Raw genomic sequence first — 27,500 nt, forward strand, 5'->3', positions numbered from 1 at the left:
AAGCGACTCCCGTTGGTCGAGAATTCTCTTTCACGGAGTTAAAAAAGAAAGCTTCCGATCAATGTGTCTATGGCATTAAGACAGATGTAACCCGCATACACAATGGATAAAACCTACATAGGTGCGAATTGATACCAAATAAAAAACTAAATGTATTGTAAAAAGAATATCTATTAAGGCAAATAGTGCTAAAGCAAAAGTTCAGCCCCGGAATAGTTTATGGTTGTCCATTCTTTCCTGCAGGGTTAAAATTATTTTGGAGGGCCATGTTAATTCTACACTGCCACCATGCGCCCGGGAGTTTAAACTACACCACTTTGTCATTTCTCACATGTTGAGATCATGGATATGTGAGCGGTGTAAGTGTAGTACCTCATCATTTCACCAGAGGCGCCCTAAAGGAAATCTTCACCTCTCCACTGCTTGTTGTTATCGCTACAGCGGCGGGCTGCTCGACCCTTGAAGCGGGACCCTCAAAAACCTCTTGCCTTCGTTGTGTTTTTGTCAGCGTAGTTGTGTTTGAATGCACATATTTTCTCCGCTCTCTGATGCGACGCTACTATTGACGCTTTCAGATACAGCCACGATAGAAACTAAACTACATCTAGCTGTGTAAAGGAGACTTGTGGATAAGGGGTTCAAGATGCCGCCTAAGAAGCATCACTTAAAGCCAAAAGGAGCGAATGCGTCCAGCTCGCTAGACCTGGAGTCGGAGGACATCAGCCTGGAGACCACCGTCCCTACAGCCGAGGAGGTGTCCTCCTCCGACGAGGTGCGTGACGGGTCTCAGAGGGTCACCCGTCAGCTGCTGGAGAGGAAGGAGCTCCTGCACAACCTCCAGCTGCTTAAGATAGAGCTGTCCCAGAAAAACCTGCTCCTGGACAACATGAAAGCTGACCACATGACTAAGGTAAGCAAAGCACAACTAATGGCTTGTCGTGACCTTTCCTTTTGGTCACGTTTCCATCGTCCATAGTCACAATTTGTATGGAAGTTGTGTTATTGTATTTTCCCTAGGTTGAAGAATTGGAGGAGAGACTCAATGACACGCTACATCAGAAACAAATGTTGACCCTTAGACTGGACAGTCAGCTGAAACTTGCTCAAGAGGAACGCAAGTAATATTATGACTGATTTGTTAAAATAATACATTACACCTAGTGCTTTATTATGTTCATTATTGTTCTGCAAGCAATGTAGAAATGAGTTTAAGTGCATTTATGTGACATTGTTTTCCAGGAAGCAGCAGGTTTTGCGTAAGCAGGAGATGGAGACCATCACGCTGAGGCAGAAGCAGCTGGAGGAGACCAACAGGCAGCTGTGTGACAAAGCTGGAGAGCTGCGTCGCTCTCTTAGAAGTCTGGATATTTCCCAGGACAGATACCAGGAGCTAAAGGATTTACCAGAAGACAAACTGACCATACAGGAATATGTTTCTGTAAGATCAACGTCCAGACATAGAATATAACCATTTTTAAATTCCCAACACTAAAACCACACTGTGCTTTAGGTTCTTTTCTATGAAGTGGTGAGTCCTCTGCGGACTCAGGTGACAGAGCTCACTTTAAAAAATACATCTTTAAGTGAAGAGCTTGATATACATCGAACACAGATGAAGTCAATGATGGAGGTAACAAACATTATTGAATGACTCCAAATTAACTGACTGAAAACATGTGCTTTGGGTTGTTTGTGATTGCACTTAGAGCTATGAAGAGGAACGACGTCTTCGAGCAGAGCTTGAGGTAAGATGCCAAAAACTCACTCTTGATTTGGCTGACACAAAACAACTCATTCAGGAAGGAGACTACCGCAGGGAAAACTACCCCACTATTAGACGGTGTGTGGATCTTCAAAGTAGATTTGTTAAGTTTCATGTGTTCATATTTTTTTTAATTATTTTTTTTTAATTTAAACTATTTTAGGGAGCGTGACCACTTGGATGTAGAGTTGAAAGAGTTGAAGAGAAGATATGAGAGCCTTGATTTAACGCATACTGCTCTTAACAGAGAGAGGAACACACTTGGCAAAGAGGTAGTACACTGATTAATGTGGTTTATTCATTTCAGTATAATGACCTTATTTTGTCTCTTATTTTCTTTTTCCTGCAGGTGGCGACATTGCAACAGTCAGTGACCCTGCTGCAGAAGGACAAAGAGTACTTACACAGGCAGAACATGGAGTTGAGTGTCCGCTGTGCGCATGAGGAGGATCGTCTGGAGAGGCTGCAGGTTTGATCAGACATAAATACAAGGCTTGCACTGATTGGCTTGATTACATATTCTAACATGACACTGTGAACTGCAGGTACAGTTGGAAGACTCGAAAAAGGCCAGAGAGGAGGCCTACGAGAAATATGTGACATCGAGGTTTGACTTCAAACTCTTGTATAACATTCACTCATAAAAAAAAAAAATAGAAACTTTTTCAAACTCAATATCACTAATTGAAACGGAAACATTTTACAAAAAACATCACCAAGCACCCTTTATAAAATGTAAATGTTTAGCATAAATATTCTACTCTATTGAATTGGGAAATAGCCGTCTTTCTCTCTGTCCAACTTGCTGTAGCTGATGAGACGTACAGCAGTGGACATAATGTGACTATTATGAAGTTTGCCAGCTATAATATTGTGTTCACTAACCCAATATGTGTATTTGTCTGTTCAAGAGACCATTACAAGTCTGAATATGAGACCAGATTGAGAGAAGAGCTGGAGAACATCAGGCTCAAAACTGGAAATGAAATAGATAATCTACAGAGAGCCTCCAGGGAGATGTATGAACGAGAGAACAGGTAACAACTAAATATTCAGTTTCATAAATATTTCTTTGGTGTGATCGCTCATTTGTCCTGGAGTGTTCCATTATAGAAATTCAGTAAAATGCAGTTGTATCGTCTGGACTCTGTTCCAAGAGTCATTCTCAATCTACAAATCGAGTCTGGGAACTATATCCTGCTTTTATATCCTACTCTGTGTAAACCCTGCCCATCGGGCGGGACCTCCTGATAAAGGGAGTTTTTAGTTTAACTTGAGAGGCTCTTTGTTTACTAACTGCCCTGTATTGGAATCTAAATCCTATTGTAACATGACATTCACTCCCTCCTGACGCTTTTCACTGAGTACCTGATTAGCATCAGAATGCGCTGGGTCTCTCCCGCTCCAGGGTTTCAAAACACTATTATATACAACCGGAAGGTTGAATCTTAAACCTCCATTTCGGATTAAAGAAGGATTCTTTTAGCAAAGATTGCCTCCTTAACTCCTTTCAAACCATCTTTTCTCCCTGCTTAGAATCTGCACTTAAATCTTCAGTTGATTGGTTTGTGGCTTTAGCCACGATGCACGGCGCTCTGTGGTCCTGAATTTGGATATCTTCTGTGCTGATGAAGCCTCTTGTGAAGTGGCTATCTCACTTATCTACCGCTCTTTACTGCATTGGATAGAATACACTACATTGCTCTGTTTTTGTGTCTGCATCTGGAACACTGGACCAGCTCTATACTCTCAATCGGGTGCTCGAGGGTTCATGGGAGTTTGCCCAACCAGTCCACATGTGCTGTGTGGATCTGGAGAAGGCTTTTGACCGTGTCCCGCGGGGTGTCCTTTGGGGGGTGCTCCGGGAGTACGGGGTCCGGGGCCCTTTGCTCTGGTATGACCGGAGCAGGAGCTGTGTTCGCATTGCCGGCAGTAAGTCAGAGGACATGGTTCCCAACCGGAAAAAAGTTGGCTTGCCCTCTCCAAGTTGGTGGGGAGTCGTTACTTCAAGTGGAGTAGTTCAAATATCTCAGGGTCTTGTTCACGAGTGAGGGAAGGATGGAGCGTGAGATTGACAGGCGGATCGGTGCAGCTGCTGCAGTGGACTGTTCTGGTAAAGAAGGAGCTGAGTCGAAAGACAAAGCTCTCGATTTACGAGATCTACGTTCCTACCCTCACCTATGGCCATGAGCTATGACCAAAAGTACAAGATTGCAGATACAAGCGGTCGAAATGAGTTTCCTCCGCAGGGTGGCTGGGCGTAGAGATGGGGTGAGGAGCTCAGTCACACAGGAGGCGCACGTAGTAGAGCCATTGCTCCTCCACGTCGAGATGAACCAGCTGACTTGGCTCGGGCATCTGTTCCGGATGCTTCTTGTTTCGGGCATGTCCCACCGGAAAGAGGGACTATGTTTCTCGGCTGGCCTGAGGAGGAGTTGGAAGAAGTGTCTGGGGAGGGGGAAGTCTGGGATGGATTCCCTGCTTAGACTTTTGTCTTAAGTGTTGCCTGGTTTGAAGTAAAAATGAATTTTTTGTTGCCTAAAACTTCTTTGCAGTTTATCCGACAGTCCTGAGACATGAGGGATAGAGACACCATTTCTTCTTAGTTCTGCTTCCCTTTTGTCCCCTTTGTCCTGCTTTTTGGTTCTCTCCACTTTGTTGGAATGCTCTCTCACAGGCTGACATTCCAAACGTGTTTTTCCTTTTTCTTCTTGCCCTCAGAGCTGGTGGGCACTTGTTGTAATGTCTTGATCACTCCCAGCTTATGCTACAGTGGGTGGTTTGAGCTAAAGAGCAGGTACTGATCAGTGTGTGTAGGTTTCCTACATACTTCTATTTGGAGTTCCTGATAGTGGAACAATCAAGAAAGGCCAAGTGGTATTTGGGTCCAACGCATTGATATGCTCTGAGAAAGTTTCCAGCTCTTGTTTCTTGATTGTCACAAATGTGTCATCCACTTAACGATACCAAAGACTTGGATCAATGCCTGAAAAGAAGGTCAGAATCAAAATCAGAAAAGGTTTATTCCCACTGCCAATGAACAGAATTCACAAACTTAGGAACTTGCTTTGGTAATTTGGTGCAACATAAAACAATGAACAATAATAAAACAACCTATATAAAGTCAAAAAGAAAAACAATTTATATCAGCTATAGGATAAAAATAGGCTTACCATGTACACAAAATCTACAGTTGAATTTACAGATGTAAATAAAGTGAACAGTGCAGTGAGCGATTGATTCAATTATAGTGAAAGGGGCAAGTGTTAAGAAGTGTTCATGAGTCCAACGGCAGAGGGAAAGAAACTGTTCTTGTGGCGGAAGGTTCTGGTCCGGATGGACCGTAGCCTCCTGCCTGAGGGGAGCGGCTCAAATAGTCAGTGTCCAGGGTGAGAAGGGCTCTGATCCGTGAGGATGGACTCAATGATGGTCATGTAGAACTCAGACCCAGTGCCTTCTTCTCAAAATTCTCCATGTACAAGTTGGCCACTATGGGAGAGCCCATGGCACAGCCGTGAATCTGTCTGTCCCCGGAATTAAAGTACCGGTAAGTGGTGTTAAGATGGATGTCTAGTAGTTTGCAGATATGTTCAGGTGTCAGTTTGGTCCTTTCCTGCAAGGAGTTTTCCTGCAGTCTGGTCCTCACCGCTGCTACTGCCTCAGAAGTCTGGATGCAGGTGAAAAGGGACACAACATCATATGAAACAATTAGGTCATCTGGGTCCATTTGGAGATGTTTCACTTCGCCCACAATATTCTGTGTGTTTTCCACATGATGTTCTGAGTTCCCCGTTAATGGTGCCAAGATGGTTGTTAAATGCTTGGCCACATTGTATGCGATGAATCTGTGCTGCACACAATGGGTCTGAGTAGAACATTCCCTTTGTGGATTTTAGGACGTTCCAGGAGTCCCCAGACTCAATTCGCAGATTGAGAATGACTTGGATAAGAGTCAAAACATTTTGCTTTTCTCAGAGTCCAGATGATGCAACTGAATTGTTTCTATAATAAATACTTCTTGTTATAATTTGAGGTATATGTTTTATATAGGAACCTGCGTGAAGCTAGGGACATTGCAGTGCTGGAGAGAGACCGAGCGATGGCAGCTGAGAGAGAAACCCAGTCCAGACACGACCAGCTGCTGGAGCAGTGAGTTTTGTTTATTAGAATAAAATGGCACACACATCTTCTCAATTCAGTTTACATACCACAATGACAGACACAGGAACCCAAGTTATGGTTATGTATTTTTTTCAGATTTAAGAATAATGAATGTTTTGTTGTCTGACAATAAATTTTAACACCTAAAACCATGATAAAAGAGAAGCTATGTTATCACCTCATGTTGATAAAAATAAATAATAAACTAAAACTTCTGCTTTGTGGGAAATGCCTGTAAAACCTTATTTACTAAGTCTGCTCTTGATTTGAAGAAGTGATTTTAACTCTCACTAGAGCATATCATAGACTGAGCTCCTCGTAAGTGTCTACTGAAGCAAATTTATTCCATATTCCACATAACAGCCATAACAGAATAAATATAGAAACACTTGTCAACACACTGCATAGCTCTAGACCGGACCTCTCATGCCTTTTCAACTCATATTAAAAATGTGCAACACAAGGTTTTTTCTTGATAATTAAGTCTAATGTTGTGATCATGATCCAGTTAATGGCAAACAGCCCCAGGAGCCGCATCGTTACCTGTTTAACCTGTATATTGAGTGCATACTGTTCTTTGCTTTGATGTGTGAGGACCAATGTTTCTGAAAGTGCACACTGTCACATGAGGTCCGGGTCATTTACGGTGGTCCAACAAACACCTTCAGGCTTTGGCATTTAGATACACCTACACATTCAGTCAAACTAGTTATTAGTGGTTTATTCTATCTTTTTAAAAGGATCACTTCCTGGTCTAGTTTAGATAGTTTGACATTGTGCAGTGAAAGTAATTGTAGCATCACCTTTCATCAACTCTGGATTTTCCTGTTATTGTAGATAAGTCTTTTTGTATATTCCTAAAATAATCTTTGAACTCCAGACCTTGCCCGATAAATAAATCACCGACGAGCGATGCCAAGCTTAAATGTTTAGATGCTTTGCTTGCACTTGTGGGGACACGAGTCTCACTATGTTGATTGAACACTTTATGGTTCATTCTGGGACATTTAATTTGGCCTAGAACTGTCCACGTTTTATTTATTATTCTTGTGAAATATACACGATACATTCTTGTAGCTGTGGTTTTGCACCCTTTACTGTGTTGTAATGAATGGGACAGGGGATTGCTTAAAGTTCAGAGGTCATGGGATCGGGTTAAAGGTTTGTTTGCAACCTGCTGGTGTCAATGACCCCTCTGGTTGCTTGAGTACAAAGAAATTGTAGGTATTTTAACACAAATCGAAACAAATGCAGTTAAAATGTTAACGTTTAGCTGCCAAAGTTTCTTGTCTATGCTCCAGGCTCTGAATATTGCCTGGAAATGTGCCTCTGGGTCACTCTATTAAATAAGTTTCACCTCTTGCTTAAAAATTGCAACAGAAATATCATAATGCTAAACTTTCTCTGGATACAACTAATTTAGAATCCCTTTTACCAGGTTGAACTTTTGCTAGGCTTTGTTTTTTTTTTACATAGAAAATATTTTAATTCCAACAATTGCATCGTTTTCACATACTATTCACATATTTTCAATCATTTTTCGGTGTCTGACCCCTCAGTTAGCAGCAGTATGTTCTTGTCCCGAGTTACTACTCACTTGACATGCCGGTCATTTCTCTAGATCCAAACCACCAGCTGTTGGTCTTTCCAGGCTGAATCTCCCTTGCACTCTCTCCACTGCGATCACATTCCCGCTCTGTGTCGCATCACAAGCCAGCAACGACAGATGCTAGCCACAAGCCCTTAACCCCTAACCCCATGTAGGTCCCTATTTTTGGGGCAAAGAATGAAGTGGACAAGCCTGAAATGGCGTCAGATTATTCCACCAATAAATGCCAAAATAAATTTCAGGACTTTGTTGGTTAAAATAAGACCTTTTTTTAACTATGTTTTGCATGAATTCAAACTATTCTGCGAAAATCTTTTTAGATCTCGCTGGTAAATAGAGCTAATGTATGTAATGTAATGTAAAGTAACCAAATGTATACGGAGTTCCTACTGATATCGTCACCCATTTTATGACTCTGAATGGGGGAAAAACTCAATGGTTTAAGTGTTAACACTGTAGTTTCTTGAGAACAGAAGCCCCTGCTAATAAAAGAGGGTCTAAACTGCGGCCCATGTGTACATGTCTATCACAGTGAGCGCACAGCTTAGGACTGCGCTCTATGGATGATGAAATCCTATCAGGTCAGTTGTAATCGAGAATTATTAATATTATCCAGCAATGTATCAGCTCCATCGAGTGTGTGTTTCTGTTTGTTCGCTTGCTTGAGAGCTGCCTGAGGAGGACCAGGAGATCATGAATAATTTGGCTTGTTAATTTCAGAAATCCTTCAATTATTAATAGACTTTTAAATGTGAGTATAGAGAATCTCAGATATCTAGTATATCTAGAATGTTGCATTGAATTCAAATAAAAAGCTATATTTCATGTGTGTCAAACTCACACTGGGACATATTTGTAATTTGTCATAGTGTTTTTATGTCACTGTGATTGTAAAACCAGACATTTAGACAAGTGACTAATGAAAGAAAACCAAAACTAAAGTAAATTCCTCCAGATGACAGTATATGCTAATGTTATTTAGGTTTGTGTTTTTTGTTCTCGTTCCCTTCTTCCCAAGACGTTTCGCTTTATGTGTACGCCTCTTCAATCTGACGTAGTGCTTTTATCTTTAATGACTTAATTCCTGAGGATGAACACTGTTCTCTAACTGCCAAATGGGATGATCTGAAGTTGCGCAGGAACGAACATTGCTATGAGCACCATTTGAAAATATTTAAGACTTGGCTTTCCTGCTCTTTCCTGCGCTGCGCTGTCACTAAACAAACCCTTAAATTGTTCATTGCACAATGTACACTCAATTATCACTTCCTAGTTTTTTTTGGCATGCAATTAACCACAAAATCAAATTTAATATGTTTGGGAAAAAATGTTGGAGCATTTATTGGAAACCGCCAAACATGCCTGAGCCCAACCAATGCCTAAAGCTGAGTTTAGGTTTTGTAAAGTTGAAGATCAGGATTTCTCAAGTGATAACATCACTCTAAACCATCACAGGCCCGGAGAAGTTTAACCTAATCATCAGTATCTGCTTAATATTTATTGAGCTGTGGCTTTGTTTTGATCTGTCCAGGTTCAGACAGTTGCAGCTGGGAACTGACAACCGAGTGGCAGAGCTGTCTAGTCAGGCCAAACTTCATTCCTTTGAGGCTGAGCGTGCTGAGATGGTCAAAGAGGAGACGGCAAAGGCCCTGGCCCAGTGTCAGGTGGAGTGTGAGAAACTGCAGAAGAAACTGGAGGTACGAAGAGCTTTACATCAGTAACAGATTTCATTATACAGAATTGGGGCTTGTTTACGCACATTACAGAAGGAGTTTGGCATGTATTTTGAGTGGGTTACTTGCAGATTACTTGTAACACCAACTGCGATGCTTATTTGACCACCGGATCGTAGGTTCCCACTGGTTCATGCTTTAGCACAGAGAAGTACTTGTTTGATTACTGGAAAACCACTCATGCTCACAACACGCCGAAACATGTGTTTTCGGTCACTTCTCTACGGCTGGGAAACAAACTTGGAGCACGTTACGTTCCCCGTTACTCGCATAAAGTAATTTGCATACTCTACGCTTGATCATCGATCATTTAACTTCGAGGCACCCCAGTATCATTTCAATAATTTAAAATGATGGATATAAAAAAAATATTGTGTGCTATTTTAATTGTATGCGGGTCACTCTCTGGTCAGGTCCTGACTCAGGAGTTTTACCGGCTGCAGACGTCCTCAGAGAAGCGGGTGACAGAGCTGCAGGCGCAGGCGACGGAGCAGGCCGCGAGGCTGGAGACCTACGAGAGGCTGGAGCAGGAGCTGGACCAGGTCACCATGCAGGCGGCTGAGAGTACGCATTGTTTCATCACAGCATCACACATTACCAAAGCGGCAAGCTGAACTCACTTTGAATCATTTTTATAATTATGATTAAGTATATGGATGATGATTGTGCTTCCAGTTGAGAATGAAGAAGAGGCTGAGAGAGTTCTATTTTCCTACGGCTACGGTGCCAATGTCCCCACAACAGCAAAGAGAAGGCTAAAACAGAGGTACGTTTTTATTTCCTTTAATTTTAACAATACCATACAGAGTAAACGGTGATTTAAATGCTTTATAGTTTGAACCTTTCCTCCAGCACATAATGTGTTGTCATGATCCAGACACCTATACCACCTGTACTGCTGGATTCTCTTCAAATACATTCATATAAAGCAAGCCAAAGTAAAGGTAGTACAGTAGTTTTCTCCATAAACATAAACTTATTTTGTAGATGGATGAGTTTATACATATGTGGTGCCAAAGTGTTACCTCAGCACATTCATATTGTGGAAACACGAGTGAAGAATTAACTTGTGTGCACTTGTTGATGTTACGGTGTTTTGGAAATCGTTGTTTTATTATTTTATTTATGTTGCTGTCGTGCAGCGTTCACTTAGCCCGCAGGGTGCTGCAGCTCGAGAGGCAGAACACTGCACTGAGAAGAGAGATGGACTCAAACAGGACACATGCGGGGCAAATGACTGACGAGGTAAACACAGACACATGGAGATGGGCAATATATGTCTGAATGATAATGTCAAAATAGTTGGTAGTAGTATTTTCTTTATAATGTGAAAACTGTTGATATTTCTCTGCTTTTGTGGTTTTCTCATTTACAATCACAATACTAGAACATCTCCTAAGACATTTACATGTAGCACATTTGGATGGCTTCTAAATGGATCTTTTTGGTATCGAGAGGAAGAAAAGATATTTAAATGTGTGTCAATACTGCATACTCCCACAGACAAACATACAATTAAGACCTGTAACACATACTGTGCAAGCCTTTTCTCGCCATAGAAAATCATAGGCTTCATTCATTGCAATTTCCAGATTTTATCATGGACTTTCATCCAGATGTCTCTTGACTCCATTTCTGCTGGTTTGGAACTGGCACGAGTACACCAGCCCCTTCAGGCTCAACTAAAATATTGCATGACTCAGTTAAGCTATAACATTTATCCACTATTTTAGCAGCACAGATTACAGTTATTTCCCAGCTTCTATCAGAGCTGATATGATATATTTCAACAAACACAAAAAAATATAATTACCACAGAGTCATGCTGCTCCTCCGTCACGAGCCACCCACCTTCTCACACAACATCTGGCTGCTACAACCATCTATTCAATTGTAGAGTTGTTGTTTTTTTTTTCTACTTCTTACATAATTTTATGTTGGTACAGTTTGTGAACACTTCATTAGAGACGCTTGAAGAATTGTTGCTGCAGGAATCACCAGCCATGGACGCTTTGTCTGTTTAACAATAATTCCGGCCTGGGCTTTTCACAGAATCTGACAGTTTGTTAGGAGTAGCCTGAAGAGAGTGAAGGCTTTACATGAGACGGAAGACAGGGTGCCCTCTCAGTACTTGTCACACATGTTGACACAGGAGATACAGTGCCAGAAACCGTGACGGCCATGCTCTTCAATCATCCCAACTGCTCGCTTCCACCAGTCGCCAAGCCTTTTGTTTTGTTGTCATACCACGTGCGCTCGCTGAGACTTCAATGATAGGAGTTCACGTTTTTCTCCAGTCACATGTACGGCACTCGTGTGAAAATCTGCCAGCGAGGATTCAGGTTGGATGACTGGCACGTCGGGCGGCCACTGTGTTTACTACTGCGACTACTACAGTGCATTGCAACGACAGTGATTGTGAAAGACCAGAGAAGGAAAAACTGGTCAGATCAAAGACCTCGTAAGCCAGGTATTCAACTGTCAGCTGTGATTGACTGGCACTTGTCTGAATTCCTCATGATTCACAGAGTATGAAAAGAAAAGGAGTGAAGAAAAAAAATAAAATACACATCCCATTCACAGAGGGCATGGGTGTTAACCACTTACACGCCCACGCAGATATTCTGACTAACTATTGTCCTGCAGCTCCCACCCAGCCGTGCGCGCTGCTTTGGAGCTGTAAAATGGGATTAATGTGTAACCGGCTCTTTTTATATATTATCCAACGATTCTAACATGATATTGTGCAACTGTACGGACGTCCGGTGTAAAATAAACTTAAAAACATTAATTCATAATTCAGATTAGCATATCATACAGCTTTCTTCATATTCAATGTAAAGAGAATGTAATTTATTTGTATGTTTAGTAAATTGATTTGAAAACAGAAGTTGATGCCATGCAATTTGTTCATGACATAATACTAATAATAATCTAACTATCATAACTACTATATAATCTTATTTGATTGTTATGATATATTCAGCCAAAATCAGATAATGTCCAAAGTCAAGAGATTTGTAGAAGTGTTGCAATACAATCATTACCTAGAAACATGGCAAAAATCATGATTACAATTACTTGGTTCCTAACTGAAATATATAAACATATAAACATCTAGACAGTCAGAATTTACCTGTAGAGAAAGTATAGCCCTACTATAATGTATTAGTAATATTTTGAGACATTGTGCCACTAGATATGAAAAGTGGCTTTGCTCCAGGTTTTGAGAGGCCGAGCGCACACACACACACACACACACACACACACACAGCATTGAACAGAAGCTATTTACATTTTGATTACAACATTTTGAGGCATCACTTGTAAACTGTATTCCTCAGTGTTGCTCTAGCTTACTTTTCTTCCACCCACTTGACATAGTTTGTTACTAGGGATGTCACAAAAGCAAATGTATTGTTACAATTAATGTGTGAAAAAATGTTATTATGATTAACAGTGAAATTGTTCATTTTATTGTATTGCTTTTGTCTAACAATACCATTCCTTTGAGTCCAGCTTTAAGAAATTTTACTTTATGAATGGAAAAAAAACGTATGACAAAACTAACCAAATAAAAAATGTAAATTAAACATTTTATAATGTATACTTTAATTTGAATTCATTTGAACAAGTCGTGCACATTTTTATCTCATCTCAGTCAGTCAAGTGTTATGTCATTTCAGCCACTGCTCTCTTTCTCAGTTGGTGAAAAATCTGCACATCTTCTTCTTTTTACGGGGACCAAAGAATAAGAGCACATGACCCTGATTTTAATATTGAGTTTAAGATATTAATGTTTGTTTTTAATTGTTTTCAATTTAACACACTTTTTACATCCATCACCTCATATTTTCATTTGAATTAGTTTTATTTATTTATTTTTACTTTATGGTTTAGCTTCATCTTTTTATTTGGCTGTTTTGTTGTTGTTTTAGGACTAGATTAAATTGGACACTTTTATAGTTTTTTTTTATTGTAACTTCTCTGTGCAGAACTTTGGAAACGTTTATTAAATGAAAAGGATTTGTATGTGAACATTTACCCCTCAGTGACGCAAACCAAGTTCACCTTAAACAAAAGCACATCAGGTCTCCTGCATGTGAGGCAGGAACTGTATGTCTGATTCTGAGCAGTTATTAAAATGTTTTGTGTGCTAGTGTTCTTAGTTGTTCAGGTATCATAATGACTAGTGTAATTGTTTGTGAACTGTGTGTACATTTTACATTTCAGCTTTTGGCAGCCAACCAGCTTTTAGAGCAGACGCAGCAGCCCTACAGCTACTTGATCGAGACGGTGAAACAGCGCGAGGCTCAAATCAGCACTTTGAAGGAACGCGTGGCGTCACTTGAAGACAATGTCAAGTACGAACACTAGAAATAAATCAGTTATGAGCGAACGCTGAACTTAAATGACATAGCAGTGCTTCTTGACTGGCATCCTGTCACGCATTGCAAAACCACCTCTGATTCAACTAAACATCAAGCAGAACACCCTGAGGCATCTTTGCCTTTACCTTATCTAACATAGTGGCAACCAAACTGTCAGCATAGTTCAGCGGGCTCAGTGTCCAGAGAGACTGAACCCTTCTAAATATATTTGTAAGAGAAACTGTATTGAAAGGGTGGGAAAATAAGCACATACGAGTTTTTCAATGCGTCACTTCTGTTTTTCAATGCTGACCTAAACCTCTGATTCCCACTTCAACTTACTCTGGGAAACTGACACATGGCAGGTTTTCTCTTGCTGCTCGGCACTCACCCGAGGCTTTTAAAATGTCATATTTTTCAAACTTGCCATCCGACTCTTCCACCAGCTAGAATGTGGACTGTCATGACTTACAATTCAGATACAACAAAGCTCAAAATATTGAAATTAGTTCTTCAATAGGTACAAAGACCCATAACAAGTATTTGGATACAGTAAATCGGAGGTGGTTGCTAGCATTAGACTTTTAAAGCTCTGATGCAATATTTACAGAATCATAATGAGCACCTGTGTCTAAGGTTACAAGACCCATGGGTTTATAGCCTTTTCTTGAGTGCTCAGTTAAATCTTAGATGACTACACAGCTGTTATTTTAAGATTTGCAAGACGATTTGCTTGTGAGAACCCCACTACACGCTCCTGCTTGTACTCCTGCTGCCTGTAAGAACAATACAGTGGAAGGAAGGAGTTACTAATCCGATTGATAAACATTTGGAAAGGTTGAATAGCTGTTTTTTATTTTAAAGTTACATAAACTATCTGCACTTTTGAGTCCACCAGGGGATCTGATATTAAACACACACACGTAAACTTGTGAACACGTATTTGCTGAAGCTTTTCTCTTCCACAGACAACAACAGAAAAATAAGCAGAACCTGTACTGTATTATTAAACTGGCTATTGTCCAAATTGAATATGTTTGTTAAACTTCTTATTTTAATTGTGTTCATGCTATTCTCTTCCTCTAGCTCTCTTCGGAAAGAAAGGTCTTCATTGCAACAGGTGAAAAACAACATGGCTGCTGATCTGGAGCGACTCCTCAATCATCGAGAGGTACATGTGCACGTGTTGGCAGGGCAATGTTTCTTTAGTTTCTGTTCCATTGTGTAGTATTATAGTCTCTGTTTTTAATACACCCTGACTGGCCCAGTCTGTTGGACTGTTTAAATGGTAAGAAGCCGGTACATCCAGCTCAGCCTGTCTAGAGAATTAAAAGATTAATTGGCAAAACCAACATGTCACAGCATATGTCCACAACTTTTGCTGTTCACCTACTCGTATCTAGTATTTTATATAGTGTTTGAATACCCACATTAGGTTATTGCACATGTGTTGCACTGTTTCCCTGAAGATTGTATGGGTGCATGCGTGCGTGAGTGAGTGTGTGTGTGTGTGTGTGTCCACGAGCCCCAGAGCCAGCCGTTTGCTGCATGAAGTATGTGTCCTGTCACAGACAGCTGTTGCTCAGCCTGGCTGGTTGAGATGCCAGGGCTGTGTGTGTGTGTGAGCTTAGGCGTGTGCGTGCCTGCGTGTGTGAGACATGCCGGGGCTCATGTCCTCAGGGCTGATAAATAGAACCGTGAAATGGCCCAGAGTCCTCTGCCCTGCTGCCACCCCAACAGACCCTGAGCTTGTCGAGCTCATCTGGAATCTCTTGAGCTGAAATGTAGAGCTATAACTTTGTAAATATTCTGGCATATTCATTTGCTTTCTAACTGTGTCATCCTGAGTGCAGTGGCATTCAGCAATAAAGTTTATGTTGTGGTTTTTCTGCAGGAGTTAGCTGTAATGAAGCAGGTCCTGATCAGCATGCAGTCTGGACAAAAAGAGGAGTTAAACATGTTGACAGCAGACAAAGCGGTCATCAGAAGTAAAGGTCCGCACCAGGCCAAAGACTTGAGCAGAACAGAGGACGAGTCGCCTCACAAACCCAAACCTACAGTCTTTGTAAGTGTGTCCTGACAACACCCTCACATGAGTCACTGCACTTGAACCTGCCTCCACCAAGTTTAGACAAAGAGCGCTTGGCAGGACATTCAGTGCAGTTGATAAATAGCTTTTTGTTGTTCCCTTTATTGGTTGCATGATATTAATTTCTACTGCAGCTAACAAAGCCCAAACATGAAGTTAACCCTGACCCTTTGGAGAATAATCATATTTTGTATTAATAATTGCATTCCTTGTGCTGCCTGGTGGTAGAGTTGTCTAAGCAGCAGCACTTATGCCAGGCGCTGTAAGTCTGCCCTCAGCGTTTTGTTTGGTTCCCTGATCTGACAATTTGCTGAATGTACTCCCTGCTCTCGCCCCTATTATACTCTATACTGTTGTGTTCAATAAAGCGTACAGTAAAAAATTAAATAATTGCATTCCTTTTTTTAATTTCAGACCAAGAAAGAAGCCCCTGGATGGTACGCCAAAACAAAGCAGAAACATAAATAATCTAATGTGTGCATTGTTTACATGAGATTCTTTTGACATTATTTATATTGTTTTGTACCTGTAAATGCATTTTGGGATGATAAAATGATAAACATACTTTAGTTGTTGAGTGATTTATATTTTTATTAAGTGAGAATGTTGAAATGAACTGGTCACAACACAAGGTACACAGTTTTCACTAACAAACAGCCCAAGAATTCCTGACTCTTGGCAGTTATGTCTTTTATTAGGCCTGTATCATTAGAATCTCATTTTGTACAAATTTACAAGTATGCTTTTGCCTGCAGACAAATGCTTGCACGCATCACAGACTCTTTGCACAAGTCAAAACTTGGCTTAGTAGTAGTCTTATCTTTATTTCTGTATTTTGCACTTTAATATCATTAGCAAAATATTCAATTAAATAATGTGTTTGATATTTGTACACCTTTGAGCGTGTATTTGCCTGGTTGTATGGTAATAAAAAAAGGAACCCTGCTGTGACATTTTACACACCACTGACTCCTCATTCAAACGAACTCCTGTTAAATGACTGAATTTATTTTTAGTGGCATTGGGGCAAATAGAGAGGATAGGAACGGGAGAAATATGTGACCAGTAGCTTGTTAAATCTTAAAGTTATGCTACACCTTGAAGCTATTGTCCATTCATTGAAACTGATTTGTAATTCAAACCTATGCTTTCACTGTCCAAACGAGTGTCTCTTTTACAGACAAAACCTTGATTAAAAAAAAAAAATATGAACGCAATAATGGACAAATATTCCCCATGCATCTTTATTAACCTTGACTGCGGTCTGCGTGCTTTGCGCACACTTCACGGCGCAGCTCGTGCGTTCAGATGGCGCGTAGGGCGGTGGCCGGGGTGAATGAATGATCAAAGGTTTTCAAGATTCAGGAGGCGGTGCGCGCGCTGTATTTACTCTGTCCCGCCCCGCCCTGCAACATGACATAGAAAACTGCAAGGAGCCAGTGGACGCTCATGAAACAAGTGGAAGGAGATGTAGCAGGCAGCCGCAGCCGCACGACCCGTCTCTGAGCGTTCACCTCTGCACCCGGAGCATCACCAATTCCCCCCCCCCCCAGACTCCCCGAGGCTCATTTGTGCTGCGTCGGAGCTTCATGGCCGCGACACTGACGATGAACGGCGGCGGGGGGCAGGAGGAGCCCTTCTACACGCTGCAAAAGTCCGGTCTCCCGGCGGGTTTTTCCCTGGAGGACTCGGCGCTGTTCGGCCTGGACGCGGACAAGAGCGGACACAACGACTACTCTCAGGTACGTGTGCGGGGGGATTGAGGGGTCTCCAGCGGGAGCCGGTGGTACACTGTGTATCTCTGTGTGAATGGGCGTGGCAGACGTGCTTGTTTTGGCCTTTTTAATCAATCGGTGAAAGATGCGTGATTACTACTTTGTCTTGAGATCGTATTGAAAGAAACGCGCGGGTGTTGGCGGCGGTGGCGCGCGCGGCTCAGCCCGTAGACGCATTCTTCAGCGCGTGTTTGCGTCCCGATGCCAGTTGCTCCAGCAGTTGTTGGGCTCTTTTTGGCGTCCGATCTGACTATCATACCATGCTGACAGCAACTGACTCCGCAGCCCCCGGATTCAAAGCTCCCTCCCTGGCTCAGTAGTCCAGAAAACTTGTCAAGTCCATGAGGAGGGAGGTCTAAACAGCTGTTCGGATCAGGAGGCTAGAAATAACCCGGGTCCCTCAGTGCTCCTGCTGCTGGTGCTGCTGCTGCTGCTGCTGCAGGCGGGAGGCAAGGGTGTTTCCCCACTGCCTTTCATGTTACACTGCCAGCCTCTGCTGCTGCTGCTGCTGGAGGCCTGAAAACTTTTGGTGCCCGGTCACGTCCCTGTTCTCTTCCTTTCCTACTATAAGTCTATCTCTAAAAAAAAATACACATGTTGTGAATGTTGCATGTTTGCATTTGGATTCTGTAGTCATAGTCATATCCTGTCAGAGCTTTCAGAGAGATGAAAGACTAGCACCGTTGCCATTGATACCAACAATTCAAAGCAAAATATTATTGAATGGGCAAAAGTTCTCAAAGAATCAACTATACTCAGGAAGCTGAAACCCATGAATAAGATACACCAACTCTCATTCAGTGTTTTTGTTTTTAATCATTTGCGGTTCATCCCTTGCTTCATGCTGGTTCTGAGATGACCTCGCAGTCAGAAAGGGAATGTGGCAAGGTCTTATCGATGACCACTCGATAAATGTTTGTGCGGTGACCGGATTATCAAACCTGTCTTCTTTAAACTGAGCTCTGAGCAGTTTGCTGGCTTGTGATGAAACATAAACTATTAAGAATGTGTTTTTATCCACAGACAAAGTGTGAACTGGACCGATATCTCGCCTTCCTTCAGCCGTCAGGAGAGAGCCAGCAAAAGCCCAACCGAGAGCCCATGTCTGGGATGGACCAGTTCTTCAGTGACGATCAGACCGGCGCTCCCTACACCCTCAACATGAATCTGTATCTCCAGGACGTTGCCTATTTGAGGATGGGCTTGTGTCAGCAGGTACGGCTGCCTCAGGACCACTCCACTGTGCCCCATATCAAAACGGAGCCCACCGCCCAGTGCTTCTCTGCCCACCTTCCACCTCAATGCTCCAGCGCCAATAGTAGCTGCAGCCCCGGACATGCTGGCAGCGGGATGACTATGGACATGTCAGGTTTACCGGACTTTAGTGTTTTTAACAACACTCGAAATGGTTGCAACAGTTCAGGCTCAGAGGTGTTTATTAAACAAGAAATGCCCCCTCAATTTGAACAACACGCACTTCACGACGGCGGCAGCTCCTTGTTTCAGCTTCTGAACACCGGCTTGGAACATCACCATGGAAACATTATGGATCATCATCATTCTCAGATGCCCACAGGACCATCACCTATTCAGACAGCTTACCATGAAGAGCAGACAACGAAGCCTGCCTATTGTGGCCTTAACAACGGGTCATACACATGTCCTGGCGCCCACACACACACCCGTTTTCTGCCACCGCAACCAGCCTACCTGCCCCCCTCCCCACCCAGCTCTGAGCCTGGCAGTCCTGACCGACAGAAAGAGTTGCTCCACACATTGTCTCCCCCTCCATCATACGCTGCCTCCATCGCCTCCAAATTGGCAGGAAGCAGCCCCGGCCTGGGCCACAGCCCCGGTCTGGGCCACAGCCCCGGCCCTAACCTGCCCCTGCCCCATCACTCTCCTGTCCCTGGGCCAGCTTCATCAGGAGTCCCCCAAGCCCCGCAAGCCACACCAGCGCCATCTCAGACCACCATGCCGGTCAGATATAACCGGCGGAACAACCCTGATCTTGAAAAAAGGAGAATTCACCATTGTGATTACCCAGGTATGCTCTAATAAAAATGTTCAGTGCAGTTCATTAAGTCACATTCTAACTCATCCACCTGTATCTAACACAAGAGACATTTATGGGTTTATTATGAGGAATTTTAGTAAATTCTATCAAATTTTGATAACGCATACATTTGATAGCACCTTCCTTATGTTTTTCAAATTAGAAGTTCTTTTTCGTTTTTCTCCAAACTGCATTATGTTGCGTGCCAGAGATATTGCTGAAGGTGGAACATGGCACATCCAACTTTATTTTGCCATTGGGAGATTGAGTCAATGCCTTAAAATTAAAACTCTGCTTGCAGAACGACATTGATATATTGCGTAAATGAGACCAATAGTTTTGGTTGGCACCACTTGTGTACGTGCATGCAATGTGTTTGTGTTAATTAGATAGTCCTGTATCTCAGCCCAAGCTTCGATACCTAGATACTTATTAGATGCGTTTAACCTGATTGTGACCGACTGAAATCAGAGACACTTTCTGCCGGAAGTCATTTGAGCGGTTTCCCACACACATTTGCAAAGGGCTCCCTTGAATTTGCATTTTTTTAAAGCAAATGAAAGGGTTTATTTTGCCAAGCTCGCTCAAAAGCTACAACTAAATCTCCTTTTTAGCATTATGATGTGCAGCTACTTGTAGGATATGTAATGTCAACTAGCCTGCAGCAGCGTGTAAACTGGGATTTAGTGGAGCCTCTTCCTACATGTCTGCACTTGCTAACCTTAGGATGTGTTCCCCAATTTAATATTTATTCAAAGCAATGACCTCATCAGAGCATGGTACATGTATTTGTTGAATTATTTGTCCCGAACACAAGCATTTTTACAAATATATGGAGCGTAGAATATTTAGAGGATCATTTTTCACTCGAAATGCAAAATGACCTCTGTTCTTCATTAGCCCACATTTCTCTCATTCCACAGCTCAGTGTCTTGGTTATTTCATATCTTGCACATAGATTATGAGTTACTCTCAGTAAGAATGTGTTTGTGTTTATCTGTCGTCAGGCTGCAAGAAGGTTTACACCAAGTCTTCTCATCTGAAAGCTCACCTCAGAACACACACAGGTAAGTAAGACACTGCAATTTGTGTCGCTTTTTAAAAATGGACTCGTTAAGAAACGTCCGCTAGACTTGTATTTCCATATCTGTACTGGCACTGTGTTGCTAGGCAGAGTGTTGTGTTCTTGGCATGTGTGTGTAAATGTATCCTACCTCATTCCCATCCTCTGCCCAATATACTATTCCATTAAAACAGGTGGAAGTAACACACTTCTGCCAGAGGGATGACTCTCTGGGTATGTGGTGACTGTGAGACGTGTGGCACCACCTCTCATGGGATAGTAGTTAACACTTTCCACATGAATGTTGAAATCTCCTCATTCTTTTCAATTACACACTTGTGCTACACCCATGTTTACAGACATGGGACCAATTCAGGTTTACTTTATTTCGATTTCTCTTTCTTTCTAAACGAGTCCTCGCTTAGAGCAGCTAACACAACAAAGATGGCGTTGATATCTCCACATTCCTCCCAACTTGCTCTTATTAGTCCACAACTTGGTGTCTTCAAGTGTGGGTGTGCGTGCTTAGCATCTATCTATTGAAAAACATGACATGCCAATTACAAATGGCGTCATCCATGCTGCAGGCTGATTGTGGTTATTGCAGTTATTACAGCCCACAAGACAAGAACATAACACGTAAAGAGATGTGAGCAGTGCAGGCATCAATATCAATCAGCTTGTTCTCTTGTATTGTTGTCTCCTTTCTCCCGGTGTGTCGTGTGCCCCCCACCTCGAGTCGCGCCCCGGTCCACTCTTTCTATCTTTGTCTGCTCCCGTCTTTCTCTTTTTCTTCACATTGAGCCGCTCAGAAGCACACACACACTCGTCCGCGCACACACACACACACGCACACTCTTCCGCGCACACACACACACACGCACACTCGTCCGCACACACACACTCGTCCGCACACACACACTCGTCCGCACACACACACTCGTCCGCACACACCCACTCGTCCGCACACACACACTCGTCCGCACACACACACTCGTCCGCACACACACACTCGTCCGCACACACCCACTCGTCCGCACACACACACTCGTCCGCACACACACACACTCGTCCGCACACACACACACTCGTCCGCACACACACACTCGTCCGCACACACACACTCGTCCGCACACACCCACTCGTCCGCACACACACACTCGTCCGCACACACACACTCGTCCGCACACACACACACTCGTCCGCACACACCCACTCGTCCGCACACACACACTCGTCTGCACACACCTGTCAGTAATCTGTGTGAGATGATTCCTAATGCATTTGCGCCCGGTGGGAGTTCCCACTCTAATCTCCATCAACATCCATTACCCTGATTATGTGTGTGCGGCGAGCGTGTGCCTACGCCACTTTGAGTGTGTTGTAAAAAAACAAGCACTCCTCCCTTTCATTCTTCAGTCTGCCCTCTTCTGTGTTGTTTGGTTTACCTCTTAATACTAAGAATTTGTCGCAACTTGATTTCTTTGTAACATTTACAAATTGTCATAGTTGTCCTATTTGCAAATAATTTGCTTTGGCAATGTTTGCATAGATCCTTCATCAAAGTAAGAGTAAATATTACTCATTATTCAAATAGTGTGCTTATTAAACAGCTAGAGGTGACATCGTCTTGTATATAGTGATAGGCTTCACTTTGTTTTCCAAAGTCAAAGTAATGAACTGTGCAAACTGTTTTTGACATATTTTTGTTGGCAGAAGTTTGACAAACATATTTCATAAATGACTAGATTCAGTTTGAAGGCTGCTTAGCAAAGCCCGTAGATGAGCAAGTCTTAAAGGCTGGAAACACTTTTTAGCTGGAGCTTCAGATTGCTGAGATGACAAAGTGACAGAGAAACATATTTCATCCGCTTTAAAAAATAATATTCTGGAAGACAAGACTGACATGCTTGACGAGTCGTTCGTGGGAACCTCTGTGCAGTGTTGCTGCATGTGCACAGGTTGACAGCCTGCGACGGCCTTTATGAATGTTGTTAATAGACTGGATCTTTCAGATAAGCCTGTTTTCCCTGTTCCTCCACCCAAATGTATGAATCATTGTTGACTTGAGGAGTTTGAGTGCTTTAATAATGATCTGCTGCTCATTGGCATTCCTCGTATCATTACTCCTGTCATTACAAATATAACAGTGTAACTGTTATTTGAGAATAATAGTCTCCTTGTTGTGTTTCTTGTTTTGCAGGTGAGAAGCCATACAGGTGCACATGGGACAGTTGTGACTGGCGCTTTGCTCGCTCGGACGAACTCACGCGCCATTACAGGAAACACACGGGCGCCAAACCCTTCCAGTGTGCCGTGTGCTCGCGCTCCTTCTCCCGCTCGGACCACCTCGCCCTCCACATGAAGAGGCACCAGAACTAGTGTTGTTCAGCGTACAAACACAATGTTACTGACAACACCACCTCTGGTGCTGCTATCATCATACTAGAACTGTTGATCTTAATCCAAAATGGAAGTTTAGAAACAACGATAATGGCCATATTGACTTGACTCGGCTATTAATTAATTTGTAGATGCATTTGCTTTCGCAATAGTACCAGAAAGACGAAGCAAACTGTATCACCAAATGTCTCCATAGACTGTTTTTTTATGACTGGAATAAAAGCACTTAGATTATTTGTATATTTTAATTTTGATCAGGCGTTTTTTATTTTTTTTATATATAAATATATTAAACTATCAAGACTAGCAAAACCAAATCTTTGTTTACTTCAGGTTTGTTAGTTTGTTTAAATAACTGGAAAATTCACATGTCTACATTTTCCTTTGGTTTGCACTAAAAATCTGTAATTACATAAGGCCTCGTTGATGAAAGATCATTATCACTACCGGACTGAATTTCACAAGAGCACTCAAATCACCCAACGGCAGAAATAAATCACTGTTCTCATATTAAAAATTTAAGGCTTAGATACTCAGGAGAGACGGGGAACGAGTCGGGAGAGGGGAGAGCTCCAAGTGGGAAAGATTTTTTTTATTTTAGATGGATCTGAGGATGACTGAGAAGCAAGTCTGAAAGCGAGGGAGAAGGTTGTTAAGAGCAGCAATTAGCAATTAATTATTTACTTTGTCTTGCAATGGATGTCCACGCAGGGAAAATGTTAGTGGAATCCATAAACATACAGACTTCCAACCATTGATATAATCATATCTCAAAAAATCACTCGGATATAATACATTTCTACATGACAATACTCTACAGTTCTTCGTTCTACCTACAGATTATGTCTGCATTTATTGCTGTTAATTGAATTGTTGAAGTTTAATGTGGTAAGTTGGTAATGATTATGTTTAATGCAATGTGGAAGTCTCTCTCCAATCTCCTGTTAATATGCAGAGTTCATTAAGAAATGGACTGTATTTAAAGAAAATACTAGTGTACCTTTTAATGTAATTTTTTTTTTTTCTTCTTTCTTTTAAACCAAAGTATCATCTCACGCATCAAGAATGTTAAGTGCCTCCCGTGTTTCTGTTGAGTCGTAGCAGATTTGAGAGGATTAAAAAAATGTGGTGCTGTAAAGTGGGGGCTATAGGTTATTCACTCATTCTGGTTCAGACGTGGCACAATTTGTTGACATTTCATTGCATTTCTTAGATAACGTAGAGAAAACTGACTCTGTCTACTAAGTTGTATTGGGTTTGTGTGGGCCAATCTGAAATGGACAGCTGATTGTGTTGTTTGGGTCCCCATTAAACTGTACATGTTCTTTCACTGCAGGTAGTATAAAGACAATATCGCACTGTAATGTTAAATGATAAATCTGATTATTTATTTGATAGTGTAGAAGTGGGGGTGCTTCAGTTCCACTGTCTTTCTCCCCAGCAAAAAATGCCTTAATGTAAATATATGCACTGTAAATACAAGTTTTTGTTCAAGCTCTTTTGTTATTTGATTTTGTAAACAAAAGGGCAAATGTTGAAACTGCCCTGCATCCAAAAATTTGAGCCCTATTTTGTCTTTTTCTTGTCTAAACTATTTTGATGCCATTGAATTGTTTTATATTGTCCTTAAAGCAATTTATTTTGTAGATTCTTCTCTTCTTCCATGGTAAACGTTCCAAAGACAAAAGTTGTTTTTCATCAACTGAGTGAATCTGATCCTAATAAAGTCAACTGACACTTTTTACATGTGTGTTATTTATGTTTTACGCTAACATTTAGATTTAAAATGTGGAAAAACAATCTATGCCAGTTTTAGCCACGTGGTAGCTGTACCTTTTTAGGTTTATTTGTTTCCAAGTTATTTTTAAAGCATCTTTTATCATTTCAATCCTGATCTGTGAATAAAAAGGAGCAGTAAAATAATACAACTTTACATTTCAAAATAATATGAAGAACCACAGCACTGTTCAACAAGTTTATTCACCTGCGAGTGCCCAGCCAAGTTGAAGTCCTGCTTTACATTAATTCCAGATGGCAGGTAATGCTGAGTGAAGGTATCAGCGCAGGGAACAGCTGGAAACAGTAGAACCATTTCAGCCAATCACAGTCACCGCTTAAATAAGAGCAGCTCCAGTTGAATACTTCATTTTTAGATACAAGAAATTTGTCTTGCAAGTAAGTATTTACTGTTCAGGGGTGGAAGAAGCACTTAATTCTGTTAAGTAGAAGTACACAAACAAGAGTGAAAAATAATAAATCCAGTGAAACTATAACAACAAATCTACTTAAGCAAAATGTAAAAAAATGAATATACTTTTATTTAATTTAAGTAATTCACATATAATTAGAACTACGGGTCATCAGAAGCAATTTGCATGATCATTTACATTATATTAGTATATAGCTTAATTTTGTTTGCTCATAAATGTGCAAAAAACATAAGAACAAATACTATTCAGTCCAGTTAAAAAATGTAGACGAGTAGAAAGTTCAGATACCTGCTCAAAAATATAGTGAAATTAAAGTAAAAGTATCCACTTTAAAAATGTAATTACAGATACCTACTAATTTGATTTTAGTAGAGCATTTTTTTATTTTTGTACTGTGTTTCTTTCCATATATACTATATAGATAATAAACAGTTAAATTATAATTACATGCAGTACATGCATCACACGTCATGAGAGAATCTGAATCAGAAGAGAAACCAATCTCAACATGGTTCTCATGGCATTTTTGTGGCTAGATGCTATTTCTCTACAATAAGGGAGGATGAATCAGTGTTGATGGCTGGAGAGTTAGGTAGAGAGGTGCTTGGGGCTAAGAACTCCCATCCGGGGCCAGCAAATAACCTGCAGCCCCCTCGCTGGTCAACAAACAATGTTCCTTTGATACGTCAGTGAGAGACAATGAACAAGAAAATAAATTTGACCGTCACAGTGGGACCAGCGGGGAATCCCAGAGCGGTGCAGTGGACATTCAGGCGCACTCACACTCACCATATGGTCCTGGTTTAAGTCATAACTGTGACCCATGCTCTCTGCTGTAATCTACCTCAGATGTCAGTGCGAGAAGGAGGCAGAAAGTGAAATGCAGAACAATCTAAACAAGAGAATCTCTAGAGAGCCTTAATCAACCACTTCCGCCCTCCTACGTCTCTCCCCGTGTCGTCCTCCTCCACTTTTCTGATTTAATTTAGCTTTTTCCTTCTTTGTCTTTCATTGGACCATATCCCTCTCTTTTTCTTGTTCCCGTTGGGGGGGATTGTATGAAAGTCCAGGGGCGCTGCTGCTCCAAAGGTCAGGGTGAAGTCTGTTCTCATAACCTGTCCGAAGCTCCAATTTTCTTGTCTATTTCTTTCATCCAGTTTTTGATTACAAAGTTCTTAAATGTGAACCAAGGTGGGTTAAACAACTGAATTTAATCAGCTGTAAAATGTCTGTATTAACCAGACAAAAGCTCACAAAAAGAGCACAAGCCCTCACAGTAATATGGAATTTAAAATGATAATGTTATTAGAGGATTGAAGACAGTAAGAAAGTATAATTCAGGTCATAAAAAACACATTGTACATCTTATGTCTTAAGGCAGGTAAAGTATTAATCCCACATGAGGGAAATTCATTCTCTGCATGTGACCCGTCTTTCAATGCAACCAGTCAGGCGCGGTGAGCTGCACCTGGGGACCGTTCTCCAGATCTTGGCTTGGTCAGGACCTTAGCTGGAAGAGTTGACCTATTGAGCACGTTTTGCGTTGATGGGGGGGAGTGGAGCACCTGGAGGAAACCCATCCAGACATGGGGAGAAACATGCAAACTCCAAGTTGAATCCCGTTGTGATTTTAACGCATATTTCCCTGTTGGGTGAAGCACTTTGAATTTCCTCTGTGTGCAAATTATGCTCTACAAATAAACGTGCCTTGCCACAACATTATTCCCTTTTTACCATCTTATACTATCGCATATATTATCTTTTGATCTTATCTGAAAATAATATCAACTAAAGGTGCTTTCACTATTACTTCCTGAGTATAAAATGTACGCAGATAATCTGTTAGTCAGAGCAATATATAGTGTAATATAGTGTGTACAGTTACTTATAGATGATGCAATACAAAACCACTGCAAAAACAAACCTCAATTGACTAGCGGATATAATATGTAAGTGAAAGCAAAAGTTAGTTCATATATCCACCCCTGAGCCTGTTCACGTGAGTGCAGTTCTGTTGATAGACGACTTATGCTTTGCCAACAACAAAAAGTAAAACAAATACATTCTATAGGAACAGTAGAGAAACTTCATACTCCACATTATATTTTTTAATGTCCCTCTCTATCCAAACATACTGCCTTCTTGGAAAGGATCTAATGTGTGTAATAGTTCTGCTGTGCTCCGATTTGCAAAGAGTGAGTGGGAGCTACTGGTTCATGTTTTGGATGGACTAATTTAATGTCACACATCTGGAAGGAGACTGCTGCTG

General features: G+C 41.5%; 2 protein-coding genes across 3 annotated transcripts; both read left to right on the forward strand.

Annotated features, from left to right (window-relative positions):
- Nucleotides 1–566: 566 nt before the first annotated feature.
- Nucleotides 567–16,193, forward strand: pibf1 (progesterone immunomodulatory binding factor 1). Of its 2 annotated transcripts, XM_072437044.1 has the most exons (18): nucleotides 567–910; nucleotides 1,018–1,118; nucleotides 1,240–1,438; nucleotides 1,511–1,630; nucleotides 1,707–1,840; nucleotides 1,926–2,034; nucleotides 2,112–2,231; nucleotides 2,308–2,369; nucleotides 2,674–2,799; nucleotides 5,813–5,911; nucleotides 9,064–9,229; nucleotides 9,679–9,829; nucleotides 9,941–10,031; nucleotides 10,408–10,510; nucleotides 13,499–13,629; nucleotides 14,722–14,806; nucleotides 15,530–15,700; nucleotides 16,139–16,193. In XM_072437044.1, the coding sequence occupies exons 1-18, from the start codon at nucleotides 644–646 to the stop codon at nucleotides 16,190–16,192; spliced, it is 2,289 nt and encodes a 762-aa protein (XP_072293145.1). In that variant the 5' UTR covers nucleotides 567–643; the 3' UTR covers nucleotide 16,193. The 2 variants fall into 2 exon arrangements, with proteins under 2 accessions (XP_072293145.1, XP_072293146.1); XM_072437045.1 differs by lacking the exons at nucleotides 13,499–13,629; nucleotides 14,722–14,806; nucleotides 15,530–15,700; nucleotides 16,139–16,193 and adding an exon at nucleotides 11,563–11,639.
- Nucleotides 16,194–17,033: 840 nt separating this feature from the next.
- klf5a (Kruppel like factor 5a) lies at nucleotides 17,034–24,763 on the forward strand. The gene is made up of 4 exons (XM_072436577.1): nucleotides 17,034–17,466; nucleotides 18,523–19,546; nucleotides 20,563–20,622; nucleotides 22,822–24,763. Exons 1-4 carry the CDS (start codon nucleotides 17,065–17,067, stop codon nucleotides 22,998–23,000), a joined length of 1,665 nt encoding a protein of 554 aa, XP_072292678.1. The 5' UTR covers nucleotides 17,034–17,064; the 3' UTR covers nucleotides 23,001–24,763.
- Nucleotides 24,764–27,500: the final 2,737 nt, after the last annotated feature.

The sequence above is a fragment of the Eucyclogobius newberryi genome, unplaced genomic scaffold (assembly GCF_026437365.1).
Source record: "Eucyclogobius newberryi isolate DKJ021-1_F unplaced genomic scaffold, fEucNew1.0.hap1 SCAF_8, whole genome shotgun sequence".
NCBI lineage: Eukaryota > Metazoa > Chordata > Actinopteri > Gobiiformes > Gobiidae > Eucyclogobius > Eucyclogobius newberryi.